At 39.6% G+C, this 14,321-nt stretch overlaps 1 protein-coding gene across 1 annotated transcript in view; it reads left to right on the plus strand.

The window, feature by feature from the left end:
- Window positions 1-514: 514 nt before the first annotated feature.
- SLK (STE20 like kinase) overlaps window positions 515-14,321 on the plus strand; it is a 50,746-nt gene continuing 36,939 nt past the window's right edge. The window contains exon 1 of the mRNA XM_074158883.1: window positions 515-1,313. Within this exon, the coding sequence (XP_074014984.1) occupies window positions 1,164-1,313 (150 nt within the window). The 5' untranslated portion in view covers window positions 515-1,163. The remainder of the gene's footprint in view (window positions 1,314-14,321) is intronic.

Raw genomic sequence — 14,321 nt, forward strand, 5'->3', positions numbered from 1 at the left:
CAGCAGAGGTTAAAGGATCCCTTTCCACACAGCTCCACCCATAACAGCTACCAAAGGACGAAAGCGAAAGGCCGCTTCCCTCCCAACTGTGAGTACGCGCCCTACCTATCCCCAGAGAAAAACGGGACGAAAAGATGAGAACTCGCCCGCCCCAGAAGCTGCCTCCCAGGCCCTAAGGGAAGGGAGGCTGAGCGGGAGGGAGAGAGGGAGGTGCCCGCCTCCATCTTGGGGACAGACACCAACTTACCCGCCGGAAGCTTCGGCGCGCTCTTATTGGCTGCCGCCGCCGCGTCACGTGGGAAGGGGAAAGCCCCGCCTCCTTCCCCCCACCTTTCCCGGCGACGAACCGTTGGTGGGGAAAGGGGAGGGGGGGTTTGTCGGTATGGTGCTGTGCGCATGCGCCGGAGCCGGCAGTGGCGCGCGTGCGCTGGTGCGGCGGCGGCCGGGGCGCGAGGCGGTTCCGGGAGCGCGGGAAGCGGGGCGGGGTCACGGGACGCGCGCACGCGCTGGCGGCGGGCGGTGGCGGCGGCGGCGGCGGAGGAGGGGCCGCCCCGCCCCGCAGGAAACGGTGCCGCCCGGGCCCCGCTCGGCGAGAGGGCGGGAGAGAAGACCGGCAGGGGAGCGTCCTCTTCCTCCGCTCCGCCACCCCGGGACGCCGCGAGGGCACCGTCAGGCAGCGGAGCAGCCCCCTCCCCTTCTTACATCCGCCCCGTCCTCTGAGGCGGGCGGCGGAGTGACCGGCGGGAGCCGTGATCCCTTCGCCCACCCCTCTTCTCCTCAGGCTCCGTCCTCCGCCCCGCCCGCCGCCGCCCGTCCCGAGGAGGGAGCCCGGCACTTGTTGCTGAGGTGATGGTCACCGGCCCGGCCGAGTAGGCAGGGACCGCCGAGCCCCGCCGCGGGAGAGCACCGCTGCGGCTGTCGTCGAGGGCCCGGCCCCTCCGGGGGAGGTTCCGGGGGAAATCTCGGGGTGTTGTTTCCCTTCGAGCGCCCGGCGGTGACGGCTCCGCGGGCGGCGTGAGGAGTTCTCCTCGGCCCTCGTGGGGATCGCGCCCGGCGGGACCGTCCGCCCCGGATGGTGACGGCGGGCTGAGGGGGGCACCGCCAGACGCCGCCTGCCCCCGCCCGCTCGCCCGGAGGCCGGGCTCCTTCGGCAGGAGGAAAAAATGTCCTTCTTCAACTTTCGGAAGATCTTCAAGCTGGGTGGCGAGAAGAAGAAGAAACAATACGAGCACGTCAAGAGGGATTTGAACCCTGAGGAGTTCTGGGAAATTATCGGGGAGCTGGGAGATGGGGCGTTCGGAAAAGTCTTCAAGGTAAGGGCAAGCGGGCGACCCAAAGCCTTTCTAGCTAAAAAAAAAAAAATAAAATAACTCGTAGTATTGCTTCTGAGCTCGGTGCTCTCTAAAGCGCTGTCACCTTGGGATACCTGTTGTAAGCACCGAGTTTCCGGAGGACTTGGCCGGGCGGGGAAGCGCTGCCCCCGCCTGGTCCCCTGCCAGCAGGAACCTGTCCCCAGTCCCCGCGGTGGGCCGGCCGGGGAGCGGAGCCTGTGATCCAGGCGCCTCTTGGCCACGGAGGCTCATGAAACTAAAGATAGAAAAGACCTATTAGGTCATTGTCCCGCCTTCTGCTCCACCCTGCCCCTCGCTGAATCGCTCGCTTCTCCTGTATTTTGGTTTTTCGAACTCGTGGACAGGATGGCTTCTGGTCTTACAAAAACTGCATTTTCTTAGGTGCGGTTATCGTACTTTAGTTTTTTTAAGTTTCTGTATGGAAGGGAGCCCATGAACAGTAAAAGTGACTGCTTGTGCCTCGTGTGTAGTTTATAGGGCCAAGCTCACATCGCCTTTAATGGGCATTCTCCTATCTTGTTCCATGTGGAACTGAATTAAACAGTTGTGTTATCTTGGCTGTCTTTACATCCCAGAATTCCTGTGTTGGGTCTCCTAACTCCTCTCAGTTTGATCTTAAAATCGTTTAAGTATATTGGTACAAGGAGTGTTTTTAAGGATGCTTAACTAGAATTAATCAAGCAGAGTACAATGACATAACGCTGCTAGTGTTTGACAGGACTGTAGCTTTCAGGCAAATATTTTGCTCTTTTTCCTCTTCCTAAAAGGGCATTAATGCTCTACATTTCGTTTAGGTGTAGTGTGGAAAAAACATGGAGGATAAGCATGAACAAATTGGGGAACTGACACGAACTGAGACTCTGGAGCAGGTTCTTGAGACTAGAAAATTAGTACGAGAAAGAATAGCATTTACAGTATTTCTGAAAGCTATTTTGGTCAAGAAACATTTATATTTAGAGTACTGCATTTGAGAGTTTATGAATGTGGCTACTCATGAAACCTGTTCTATTTTTGGTAGAAACTATTTTAGATTGTATTGTACTGTGATGTTTTCTGCTTGTAAATTTGAGCAAAAGTGCTCAAATTAGTTAGTTAATTGTGCTCAGTTAGTTAAGTGCTCAGTTAGTTCAGAATGCTAGGTGGGGATTTTTCCACTAGCAATTCGTCAGTGTTCTATGTTTAAGAGTTTATTTTGACGTTGGTTTAATACATTGTCTGGATAGTGGTTCTCATGTATGTCAGTGTGGAAGATGAGAGATTTTTTTTCTTTTTGCTAAAATGACTGGGAAATGTGTGTGCAGTTGCTGTATCATGAAGCTTGGTGACTATAAAAACATAATATTGTCTCTAACAGCAGTTGCAAGTTTTTCTTTAAACTTCATAGTAGAGTTTTGATTCCCTTTTTGTGAATATAATGCTCTGTCCCATAGACATGACTGGGGAAGCCTCAAAGGCACAATACTAAATGTGTTCTTCTCCTCCCCAATGTGCATTTCCCCTCCCCTTCTCAAACTTCTTCTCACTTCTTATTTATCCTGTAGGCACGTCTGTATTAGCAGCAGTCTGTAGAGGAAGGTGTCTGAGCAAAACAGCTGGTAAATTCTGCATTTCAGTGTACTTTGTGTACAAGAAGAGAGATTCTTCCACTTGGATATGATTTTTCACTTTGAGATTTATTTCTGAATGTGAAGTGACAAGATGTTAACTGTTGAAATGGAATTAAATACTATTTTAAAAATTATAGTAGTCAAAATTACACATGCAATTACACCGGTAAACTTGGTGAATGTAGCACATGTGAAAATGAACAGGTACTAGTATTCCTGGGAAAAAATCCCAATTTGAAAATGTCTCCTACTGCATGTATTCGGCAGCGTTCGTTCTGTTTCCATCTAGTTTGAGAACAAAGATTGCACACAGATACTGACTGTACTCATCTTCCTGTATCTGAGCATGCTTGGCAAGAAACTCTTTCGACAGCCAGGGTGTGTTAGATTGTTCTTTCTTGGATGTTCACCTCAGATGAGAAACTGTAAGAGTAGCCATTCAGTGCCGTCTCAAATTGTGGAATCAAAACTCTAAGCTAGATCAGAACTGTCAACTTTTGAAGACGTTGTCTTTAAGTGATGTAAGTGTTTGGGAGTGTGTGTGTAATTTTTTGTGGGGTTTTTTGTGTGTGGGGGGAAGGGGTTATGTTCTGTTGTGTGGTTGGTTTTTTGTTTTGTTTTGTTGTTTTCACAAAAAAACCCCAACCCTGTCAGTTACATTTGCCAAAACTACGTTTGCTTTTGTTTAAGATCCTGGGAGTCAGTGTGTGACAGGGTTTTGGCAGATATATGATAAAATAGAATTGCCAGATAAATGAGGCTTTGTATACTTTGCACTTCTAATAAAACATTGGTTAGAGTGGTTACATGCAATGATTCCCTATAGAGAAGTATTTGGTTTAATTGTGTAACTTTCATCTTCTGGACAAAGTATCAAATATTTTAATAAAATCTCAAAATCAACTCTTAAATGATACCACCAGTATTATGAAGCCCAGCTGATTAAATTATTTACATAAAAAAAATGTTATGTCGAGTGATAACTAGTTTTGTATGTCATTCAAAGTTGTAATTTGTTCTCCTTCTTCCCGATCAAGTACAAGGGTCTTGCTTATTTTTTTTTTTAATAACTGAGCTAGCCAAATTACCAGAAGAGCTTATTTCCTTTGAGGCTGTTTGTTCCAGTTTTCTAAAGCTTTCTTAGCTCTGACAATTCATACGTTTGTATTCCCTAACTTCTAAGTAGTGTTTAGAAATACTCTAAGTGTTTCTGCTGCTGTTGCAAGTCTCTCTTGTGATCAGAGGAGCCATGGAACTGCTGCTGATGGCAAAGGTTTATGGTTGTATAGGACTTTTCATTCCAGTCCTTTTCAGCCTCTTCAAAGAGGCCACTTTTGGGCTGTTCTCTTTTCTTCTTGCTCTTGGCTAATGAACAATGGTGTAGTTTTCCATCCTTTTTCAGCTTACAGACCCTTGTAGTACTTCAGTATTAGGTGATGGCCCTTATAAAGAGAATTTCAAGATTGCTGATGATAGACTTTTTCCAATCTTTTTTAATTGCCTTTCATGGTTATTAAGAATGAGTGGGCTGCTGGGGTTCTGAAAGCCCCTGAAGAAGCATAATGTTAGCATTGGGGCCTGATTTCGGCTTTGAAATTTGGCAGTTAGATCTCAAACTACTCTATTTAAGAGAAGGAGATTGAGGGATTGAAACTGCTCTTGAATTGATAGGGTTAAGTCCCCTGAAAAACCTTAGGCTTCCCAGTGTTCAAGTTAATTGCAATCAATTTGCTTTAGAAATAAGTTACATTATTATATCATGTTACTTCGTGTGTTATATTGCCCTATTGTATCAAATGTCAGTTCAGTGCACATAGTAAACCTTGCTTTAAGGTAAATCAGTATAAGTAACCGTTAAACTGTAGTCATTTTAAGTAACTGTGTGAAGACTTTTATCAGCTTTAAGCTGCTTTCTAAATTCCCAGTAGTTAACGTTCAGATGGTGTGAAAGCAGCCCTTTAAAATGCCTAATGTGTTCCCTGGCTCTTTCTTGCTCAAGTTCCTGATTGAGAATCTTTGTGCATACAGATGCACGTAACTAATTAAAATGCAGATATCTTCCAAAGTTAACCTATTGAATGAAATAAAGTGATGCAATTGTATTTCAGTAAAATTTGCCAGCCTTTTTAGGTAGGAAGAACATTGTACACTAATATAAGAACACATATTGCAGAAAGGCCTTTTCCTAGTGTTAAGATGGTGTCATCTCTGAGCTCTTCATTAGAGGATACTCCTCCAAGAAATTCATGGCCTTTTGGCCATCATTATGATAATTAAGGGTACCATCTTTACAAATACACTAATTTATGTCTTCTGTGGGAACAGATTCTATAGCAGTAGAATATATGTGGCAGTATACCATATAAGATATAGAGTATCTATGTATGTTATATGTATATAGAGAAAATACATAGTGTATATATATTTTTTCATAGAAACTGGCAAATTATTGGAGAAACCTCTGTATTCATCTGGTTGTGAATTGCATTCATGCTTAGTTTGAATTGGAATATTCTGCCCATTTATAATATCTCATTTATTACCCTGAATCTAAGATGATGGAAGCATTGTGCATGCAAGATTCTCTTAGGAATTTGAAATTATCAAATATTTGTATTTAATCAAAAGTTACAAAGAGAAGTTTTCCAACTCTCAGCAATTAACTGATGCTTGATTAAAAAGCCTATTCTGCTTTCTCTTTAGGTTCAGAGAAGAAATGTTGTGGGAACTGATAGCCGTAATCGTGGTGAACAGCATTACCCAAATGCATTATCTTCTGAAAATTACAGCTACATTAATAATTCATATATACTTATATTTGCAATAGCGGCCAATACAAACTCATCTCTGGGAATATAGTGGACTTTTGATAGTAGCATTTCTTCAAGTCCAATAAACGAATTATGTTGCTTCATTTAATCTAAGCTTTTGTTTTTGTATTTGAAGCTATCTTGCCTACGGTGTATCTATTTGACCTACAGGAGAGCTTGTTTTTGCCTTAATGTCTTCTACAGCAGGTAGAAACAAATAGGATTTTTAAATAGTGATTTAATAAGACTGGACCAGTTGTATAATTTAATGATAGTGTGGCCTTAACTCCTTTTAATGCTAAAATATGAACTGGCAATTGGTCGCTGCTTAGAAGTACTTTTTGCCTACCACTAACATTATAACTTATTTTCTAATCCTGGAAAATACTTCAGTTAGTCTGACCTGAAAACAAAATCAGGGCAGAGCAAGGAGAACTTACATTTCCTAGTTTCTGTGGCCTTACAGTACATTGTTCTAAATAATTCCTACAGTTGGATATTGCAACTAGAAGTTATCATGTATCATACTGCTTGCTAGAGTGGTTATCTTTGACATCTGTAACTTAACACTCATAGGAGTAGATTTTGACCACTTAATATCTAAGCTGAAGCACTGACAGGCTGGGTTTTGTCTGCTCTTTATCTTTGGACTTACCTGGTGTCATTAGCTCCACTAATTCTTCAGAGAATTTGTCAGAGCTAAAAGATACAGTTGCCTGTAGAAGGATATTGAAGGAGTTCAACTGAAATCCTCTTGTTCATACTACTTGGAAGATAAATGCACTGGAAGTTTGAAAACTTCCAGTCCAATACTGAAGTTTCATGTTTGACTGCTGTAAGCCTAGACCTGGAAAGAAAAAGCAGGTGAAAATGTCCTAAATTGAATTTTAATCCATAAGAATGAATCAGTGCAGAACTTTTGGAAATTTTGATTAAACCTGTTTGCCATACTAAATATATTTTGTTCTAATCTATTTTCATTCGTAATTGACTATATCGGTTGACCTCTGATTAAACTAGAGCAGTAAAATAGTGCAGTTGTCCTCAGGAGATCTGAATTAATAATATTCACTTAAATGCCATGTTGCTTTGTTTAGCCGTAGAGGCATTAGTAGATAGAACAGAGAAGAGCGTTGATTTTCTCCCAAGAGACTAATGTATAAGGTGGCAACGCTCAATTTCAAATATTTAGTCTAAGTAAAATAGAACTAAAACTTTACCTAAAGCTTGCTAAGAACAGTAATTTCTGTAAGAGTAGCCTGATTATCTTAGGGCTGCTGTGTATGGTCTAGATGAAAAAAGATGCCTGACTGGTCATGAAAGACAAACAGTTTTAGTCTTGCTGATCAGCTTGGTGAGTTTCTCTATAACATTATCTTTATTTTCACACTGTTGGAGTTTTACCCTGTTGAGGATACCAGATAAGGAAAAGGCAGTATCACCGTTTTAAACCCTGGGAAATGTGTCAAGGAGAAAGCTTTACAGAGCTCTTCACACTTATTGTCACCCTGGCTAAGGTTTCTGAGGAAACTGGTAGTGCAAGAATGTCATCTGTAGATTGTAAACTGAGATAATTTTCTTGTTTTAAATGGCTATTTGCAGAGGGTAATATCTTCTTTCCATTTCGTCTGCAGCAAGGAGATACTCTGAAGTAGTAAGAAGTACAGCACATGTTTCATGTCTCACTTTTTGGACATCTTTAAGTCACTTGGCTTAAAATCAGCATCACAATACTTAACTTATGAGTAATGTGTTGTCTGTCTCTTGCATTCAGAATTTAAAGTGCTGATGAGTTTGTGGAGGATAAATACAGAATGCTCATGATCACTCCTTGGTAAGGCAGGCATCTTTTCCAAGGTGCGAGCACAGTTGTGTAAACTGTTTAAAATCCTAAGTAAATAGGAAATCATTATTTGATTTTATTTATCTATGTTTATAAAAGTTCCTAGGTTTTTTTCATGTCATCTGATATCTCATATTTCTTAGCTATTTGTGTGAGTGCTTGGACTGTTGATTTCTTGTCTGGAAAGTAAAACTTTGGATTTCAGGCATAAGGTAAACGTGACTTTAATGTTGCTTCATTAAACAATGAAGCTTCTTTAAGCTGTTTTAACTTGGTGAAATAATTCTTCATATCTAAGTGAGATGCAGTCTATTTAATTAAATAAATCTGATATAAGAGCTGAAAAAAAAAGTTGGTATTGTTCTGTGTTTGTTTATTATTTTTTTAAGAGGTTTTGTAGACAGATTGGTTAAACCTTTAGAGCTTAATCTTTGGCAGGGAAGCAGTCCTCCAGTAATACAATCCTCCAAGCAGTAATACCTGCCATTGTTGCAGAGTTTCTTCACAAGTTTCTTTTGGTGGTGACTCAAATTCTGGTTTTGACTTCCCCGTAAACAATACTGAAGAAATAATTTGTTGGGTTTGTATTTGCAAATGCCCCGGTACCCGGTTTGGGATATTTTTAAAAATATTTTAATTTACAGTTATGAATGGGCCTTACATATTTCGTGGGCCATGACCCATGTTTTGAGAATCTTGTACGATCATAAACATCATTCTCCTTCAATGACAGTTGTGTTTGTGTAAAAGAGGCAGCATGTAATTAAGCTCTCTGGATTGAGATCTTAAATACATTCCTTGAGACCCTGCTTCCTGAAATGTCATTTATGAATACTTTTTTGGTCTTTGCTTCTTTGTGTTCCCCCAATAATCTTTAATTATATTCAGATTATACGTGGAACTGATGAATTCATATTGTCTCGCTTCTTTTGCCTATTGTCTTACTTTACAGTCGCTGCCAAATTGCTCAAAGACAGTGCTTATGCTATCTTTTCATTTGATACTGTTTGGATTCTTCCAGTTTTCAATGTTTAGTGATGGAAAACCCATGAAATTTGCAGTTAGAAAACAAAGCAGACTGGATTAATAGCACAGATTAAAAATAAAGAAAAACATTTTATAATTTTTCTCCAAACCCATCTAAACTACATATTGTAACTCCCTCTAATTCATTTTTAATGGCTTTATAACATGATTACAGTATGCAATGCTTGAAAGAAATTTTAACTGTCAATTATATCTCAAATATGTCATGTGGAAACACATTTTTCTTCAATTCAGAAATGGAAAAGAATCTTTTTAGAGAGAAAGAAGACTTAGTACTTGCAGAATATGTTTGAAGGATGTCAGGCAATAAAAATTGGCTAAGTAATATTCAATGAAAGCTAGTAGGCTACCTCAAACCGCTCTGCAATGGTACCCATACTTCAACAAAAAATTAAGGCTTTAATGTAAATGTTATTTTTTCCATTGGCATTTCAAATTTTCTGTTGAATGTGCTCTACATTCATGATGTAGAGCATTCATGATACAAACCAACTGAAGTACGTGCAACAGAAAATTTACCTAAAGCAAAAGATTCATAATAAAATAATAATGGGAGATTCTTCATATATTTAATGCACCTACTTGAACTATGATATTTGATTTTTAGGAGGACATACTGTTTCTTAAAGCAGTTCTAAATGTATGTAAAAGCAAGTTACGATATTAAAGTTGTAGATTTTTCTTGTTCATTTTTACTCTTCTGGATTAAGAGTGGTTTGCAGCATTCTGTGGGGATTGCACGTGTTTGTACAGAGAGGTTAATGTAAAACAGCTAAGCATGAATGATGATTTGGAAGCTAAGAGGAAGACACAACCTTTTTCTCCTTTACATAGCCATGTTTATATTTTTGAGCCATTTTCTTTTAAGTTAATTACCTATAACCTAGAGTGAGAAATTGTTCAAGTGTAGATTCGTGCTTGAATCAAGTTCCACCCAAAATCTGGCTTTCTGAAGGTTCTGATTACCTGAAGCATGCTATTCTATGATTGATTTTTAATTTTTACTGATTTTTTCCTATGGAGAAGAATATGAGGAAGTGAAAAAGTAAGATCGTACTACAATAGCCAAATCAATTTACTGATTAGCATTTAAAATTCACTAAATCTCTCCTTACTACTCCTTGACTAAGTGACTTTTACCTTAAAGTGTCAGTCTTTAATGTGTTGATTGTTGTTTCAGCAACTCTGAAACTGAAGGAGGCCATGACAAATCAAGGGACTTTATTATTTTCAGAAAGAATTTTTCTAAAGTTGCATTAATGCAGTAATTCAAAATGAGTGGGTGAGCAGAGAGTAGAAGGGCAACTGTACAGTCTGCTGACGTTTTTGGGGGAACCGTTACCCTGGAACACCTTGTGCCTACATCAAAATTGTTTTACTTAGTATGAAAGCAACTGTGAATCCCCAGGCTACAGCAGAATCTTTTGAATCCACCTGGCTTGATAATAAAGTGGAGAAGACTGTCCCTTTACTTTCTTCTTATTTCAATGAACGGCATTTTAGCTCTGTCTGAGACTTTCTTGTTTAAGGAGAACTTTAAGGAGCTGGATTTTGTCTCTAGAAATGTTTAGTCATAACCATGATTCAGAAAACAGTGTTCTGAGGGAAGTTATTGTAACTTTGTTAATGTTACAGTAATAACTTGGCAAGCCTTTCTGCCCAGGAATTTATTCTTTCCTTATCTTGTAGGTAATGGTCCTCCTGATACAGATTTAAGCTGTAAAACCAAAGCTTTTTGCTAGCACATGTCTAGATTTCACATGATAGAAGATGACTTTTCACTTGTGTATTTAACCAGTACCTTACCAGGAGAAGAGTTAATACTTTGTAATCAGAAGGCGGTAAAACCTTAATGGAGAAATGTCAATTGAGTGCTTCAGCAAGAATGAGCATGTTGCGGTAAACCCTCATCTCCTTCACAGCCTTTGTCTCAATCGGGCTTTTTTCAATTCCTATGGTGCCTTTTTTTATTTTGTAAAGTTCAGTCATGTTCCTGCTCCACCTTCAGCTTTTCCTGTTTGAAGAGGCCCAACATTTTTAGTCTGCTTTTTGTCAGACAACTGCTTGACCCTTTAATGATTTTAATTGTCCCTCTCTCATTCTCTTACTTGCTCAACTTCTGCGGATCCCACAAATCTTTCTGTTCACCATTCAAGCAAACTGTTCTGGTTTTCAGTGCTGGATAGCCATGGGTCAGGACCGTAGGTCTGTGCAACTGCATTACATTGTGAAAACTCTGATCATCACTGGGAAATATGGTTAGAAGAGTTTGAACAGGATTTATCCTCAAAACAAACTTGAAACATGCCAGTAACGTGGAGAAATGGGTACTCTTAGGGTTAAGCCAAGCTTATTTTCACTTTGCACCCTTTCCAGCTACTTTTTACTGCTAGTGAAGGTGCAATAACCGAGTTTATGAGTAACCTGAAAGAAGGAAGCACTGTCTGCTATTTTTCATCTCTCTGGGGTGGGAAGTCTAAAAGCTTAAGGATCACCATATAAACAAGGACACTGTCACGTGTTTCCTATTGATCGCCAGGGATAGTCGTGGTACCTGAAAATGCCTCCTCTGCTTTTGGCTGTAGCAATAATTTTAAGCTGTCTCTTAGTAGCAAACTTAGATGTTCTGGTCAGCTTAGTAACTGTAGAAGTTGTATGCTAGTTTAGTGTGTTACAATTAAATAAAAACAAACAAAAACCCACACACCTCCTCTAGCATTTAAAAGCGGAATATAAAAATGAGCTAGTGTACAGACTTAACTCCTATTTGCGATGTCTGTTTCCATGTTTATTGATGCTGTTGTAAGTTCTTAGTCATTAGGCCATGGGACCTCACCTTTGAGCCAGTGCAATATGAAGAAGATCCTTTTGAATCTCCAGACAGCACTGAACCAGTATGGAACTGTGATACTAAGTCAAACAGTCAATAACACACCTTCTCAAAGCGGTGCCTGTTAATGGTGTTAATAAGTACAGAAGTGACTTTTGAATAATGAGTGGCTGGGTCTTTACCATGACTGTTTTCCACAACACTTTCCAATGATGCAAGTCGATGCAGCCAGAGTTCTGGCAGTGTATTCCCATCCCCACCTCCTTCCCTGTGACAGGTCTGGTGCTTGCCAACCCTACGATGATCTGGTTCAAGGAACTAAACCACCCAAAAGCTGATTGTACTTGTAATCTTCTTGGCTCCCCAGACCAGCTCACGGGAGGGCCAGACAAGTGACAGTGCTGATGTAAGGGAAAAATGACAGGACAGTGTCAGCTTCGGCTTAAATAGCTATAAAAAGGAAGCATTAGGTGGCATATCAATACTCTGAAGTTGCTAAGGTATGTCGGATGAATGCTTTTTGTCAGGACGAGAGAAAAAATAGACGTACTTCTGTTGTGTAAATCATCTGCTGTAAGCAGCAGTACTGATAAAAAGGCAATTTTGCTAAATGCTGCTGTTGTTATTATTATCAGCCACTAGTTCTGTCCCTTTGCATCACTGATATCCACGCTAGACGAATTTTGTTATGTAGACATATCTTTAACTGGAAATTTACTGAAAGTCTGTGTTCCCAGTTTTGTTTCAGGTGGTGATTCTTTCCCCTACTTTAGGGATGCTACATAACTGCTAGAGAAGAATGAAAATTTCATAAAGCGCCTTCTTTGGCACTAAATGTGCCTGTTTGAGGAAAGTACACAAACTGAATTGAATTTCAGAGTGAACAGAGTTTTGAAGCAAGAAATGTCTTAGATAGTTTTCCAAAAGGAATGTAATTCTGCATTCTCTCTCACTGTACAAATACACAACAAAAGATAGCCCTCTGCTTCAAAAAGCCTTCAGCCTAATAAAAGCATAAAAAAATAAACATGAGATAGAAGGAGGAGTAGGAGAAAGGGGGAAGTCTTGTCAAAGAGAAAACTACTTCATCTCTAACAACTGTGCTGGTGTATCCTCATTGCTGCCATGGTGTTCTTGGGGACATGGGCAAAATAAAGCTTTCATAATTCCATTTAAAGTAACATTACCACCCTATTAAGAGATAAGAACGGTACTTCCTCTTGAACATCTTGTGTGTTTAACTTTATCATGATGCTCAGCAGTCCTGTTGGAGGAGGAACGTTGTTCCTACATTGCATGAAAATCTTCTACCGATAGAAGCTCACCAGTTCAGGAGTTTTAAAAGTCTGAGTAAAACCACCGCTTTCCCTTTGCGTATTTTGTGCATCCAGCTCTGCAAAGACAGCTGAAGTATTTTGTCTTGGCTTGCTTATCCGGATTTGTTTTAAAACATTTTATCAGGTAATGAAATTATTCCTATGGCTATTTGTATTTATCACTAGCATATTAGATAGATTCTGAATGAATTACACTAATCAGTATAATTGCAAGCAGCAAGTGTAAAAAATGTATCAAAACTTGAAAAAGATTATCATCATCATCAGCATGCCTCAATTAAAATTTCTTTTGAAATCGGCTGATAAATAATAGGATTGGCATTCAGATAGTTTCTCATAGTAGTCAGTTTTCTTAAATGTTTAGTTGTTTAAATTTGCCAATTATAAACAAACAAAAAAAAACCTAAACAAAACCAAACCCAACAAACCAAGCAGTTAATCTGAAAGACAACATCAGAAGCAACATGTTCCGCTGCTGTACTGAATATGAATGAAGTTTACTTACAGAATGCAAGGCGCTATTTTTGTGGCACTTGAATAGCCTTCAAGGAATACCAAATGTTTATTCAGATGTCTCCTTCTCATCTCTTGAGATGTCATACTTGTGGCACAAAGATGGCAAGGTCATTATAAACTGTATGTGAGGCGACCTTTCTAACTTGCATGGCAGAAGATTTCACTTTGTTTTCCTGAGATGGTGTGTAGCTTTCGGGTCATTGCTTAAGACTCACAAGAAAACTACTGGCAAGTCACAGGCTGTATAAGCATTAAATAGCCTATATCATCATCGTGAATTTTGTAATTAATAAAGTTCATCGTAGAACTGACTTGGAAATAACTTGTTTACATTAGAGCTGAAAGACTCTGACTTAACTATATTGATTTCTTTGTTGTTGTTGCTGTCTTTGCAGTTGGTTTCTCTTAAATTGTTTTAAAGATGTGTACATAAGGGAACAATAACTTCCCTCCAGAATTCTAAATTTCCTGTTCTTTTTAAAATATGTTCATAGCAGAAAGAGCATATGAATTGGTTTCTATAACAATTTTACTTAAAAAACAGGGGTGTTGTACAACTTTTTTATGAAAGCTGTCAAAAGCTGCTCTACTTCCTTTTTTCTTACTTCAGAAATAGAGGAAGTTTCATCTCCACAGACAAGAGCGTGCATGGAGCAACACAATATATGCTTTCATAGTTTTGCAAGAGCAGTTGCCAGTTTTAATGTGGTTTTGATGTAGTCACATTTCATTTCCCAGTGTTACAACTGTGTCTTTTTGTAAAATACTGAATCTTAAACTGTTTATATAGCTTATATTTTCCCTTAAAATATATGAAGCATACTTTATTTATTGTTCATTTTAGCAAGACAAAGAATTAAATGGGGTGATAATGCTTCATTCCTGTGTATTTAATGTTTCCCCTCTGGCTATTTAGCTGTGTTCATCACAAGTCTTGGATATGGTTCACATTGCAGTATCAAATTATACAGAACCTTTT

Source organism: Numenius arquata, chromosome 15 (assembly GCF_964106895.1).
Source record: "Numenius arquata chromosome 15, bNumArq3.hap1.1, whole genome shotgun sequence".
NCBI classification, from domain to species: domain Eukaryota; kingdom Metazoa; phylum Chordata; class Aves; order Charadriiformes; family Scolopacidae; genus Numenius; species Numenius arquata.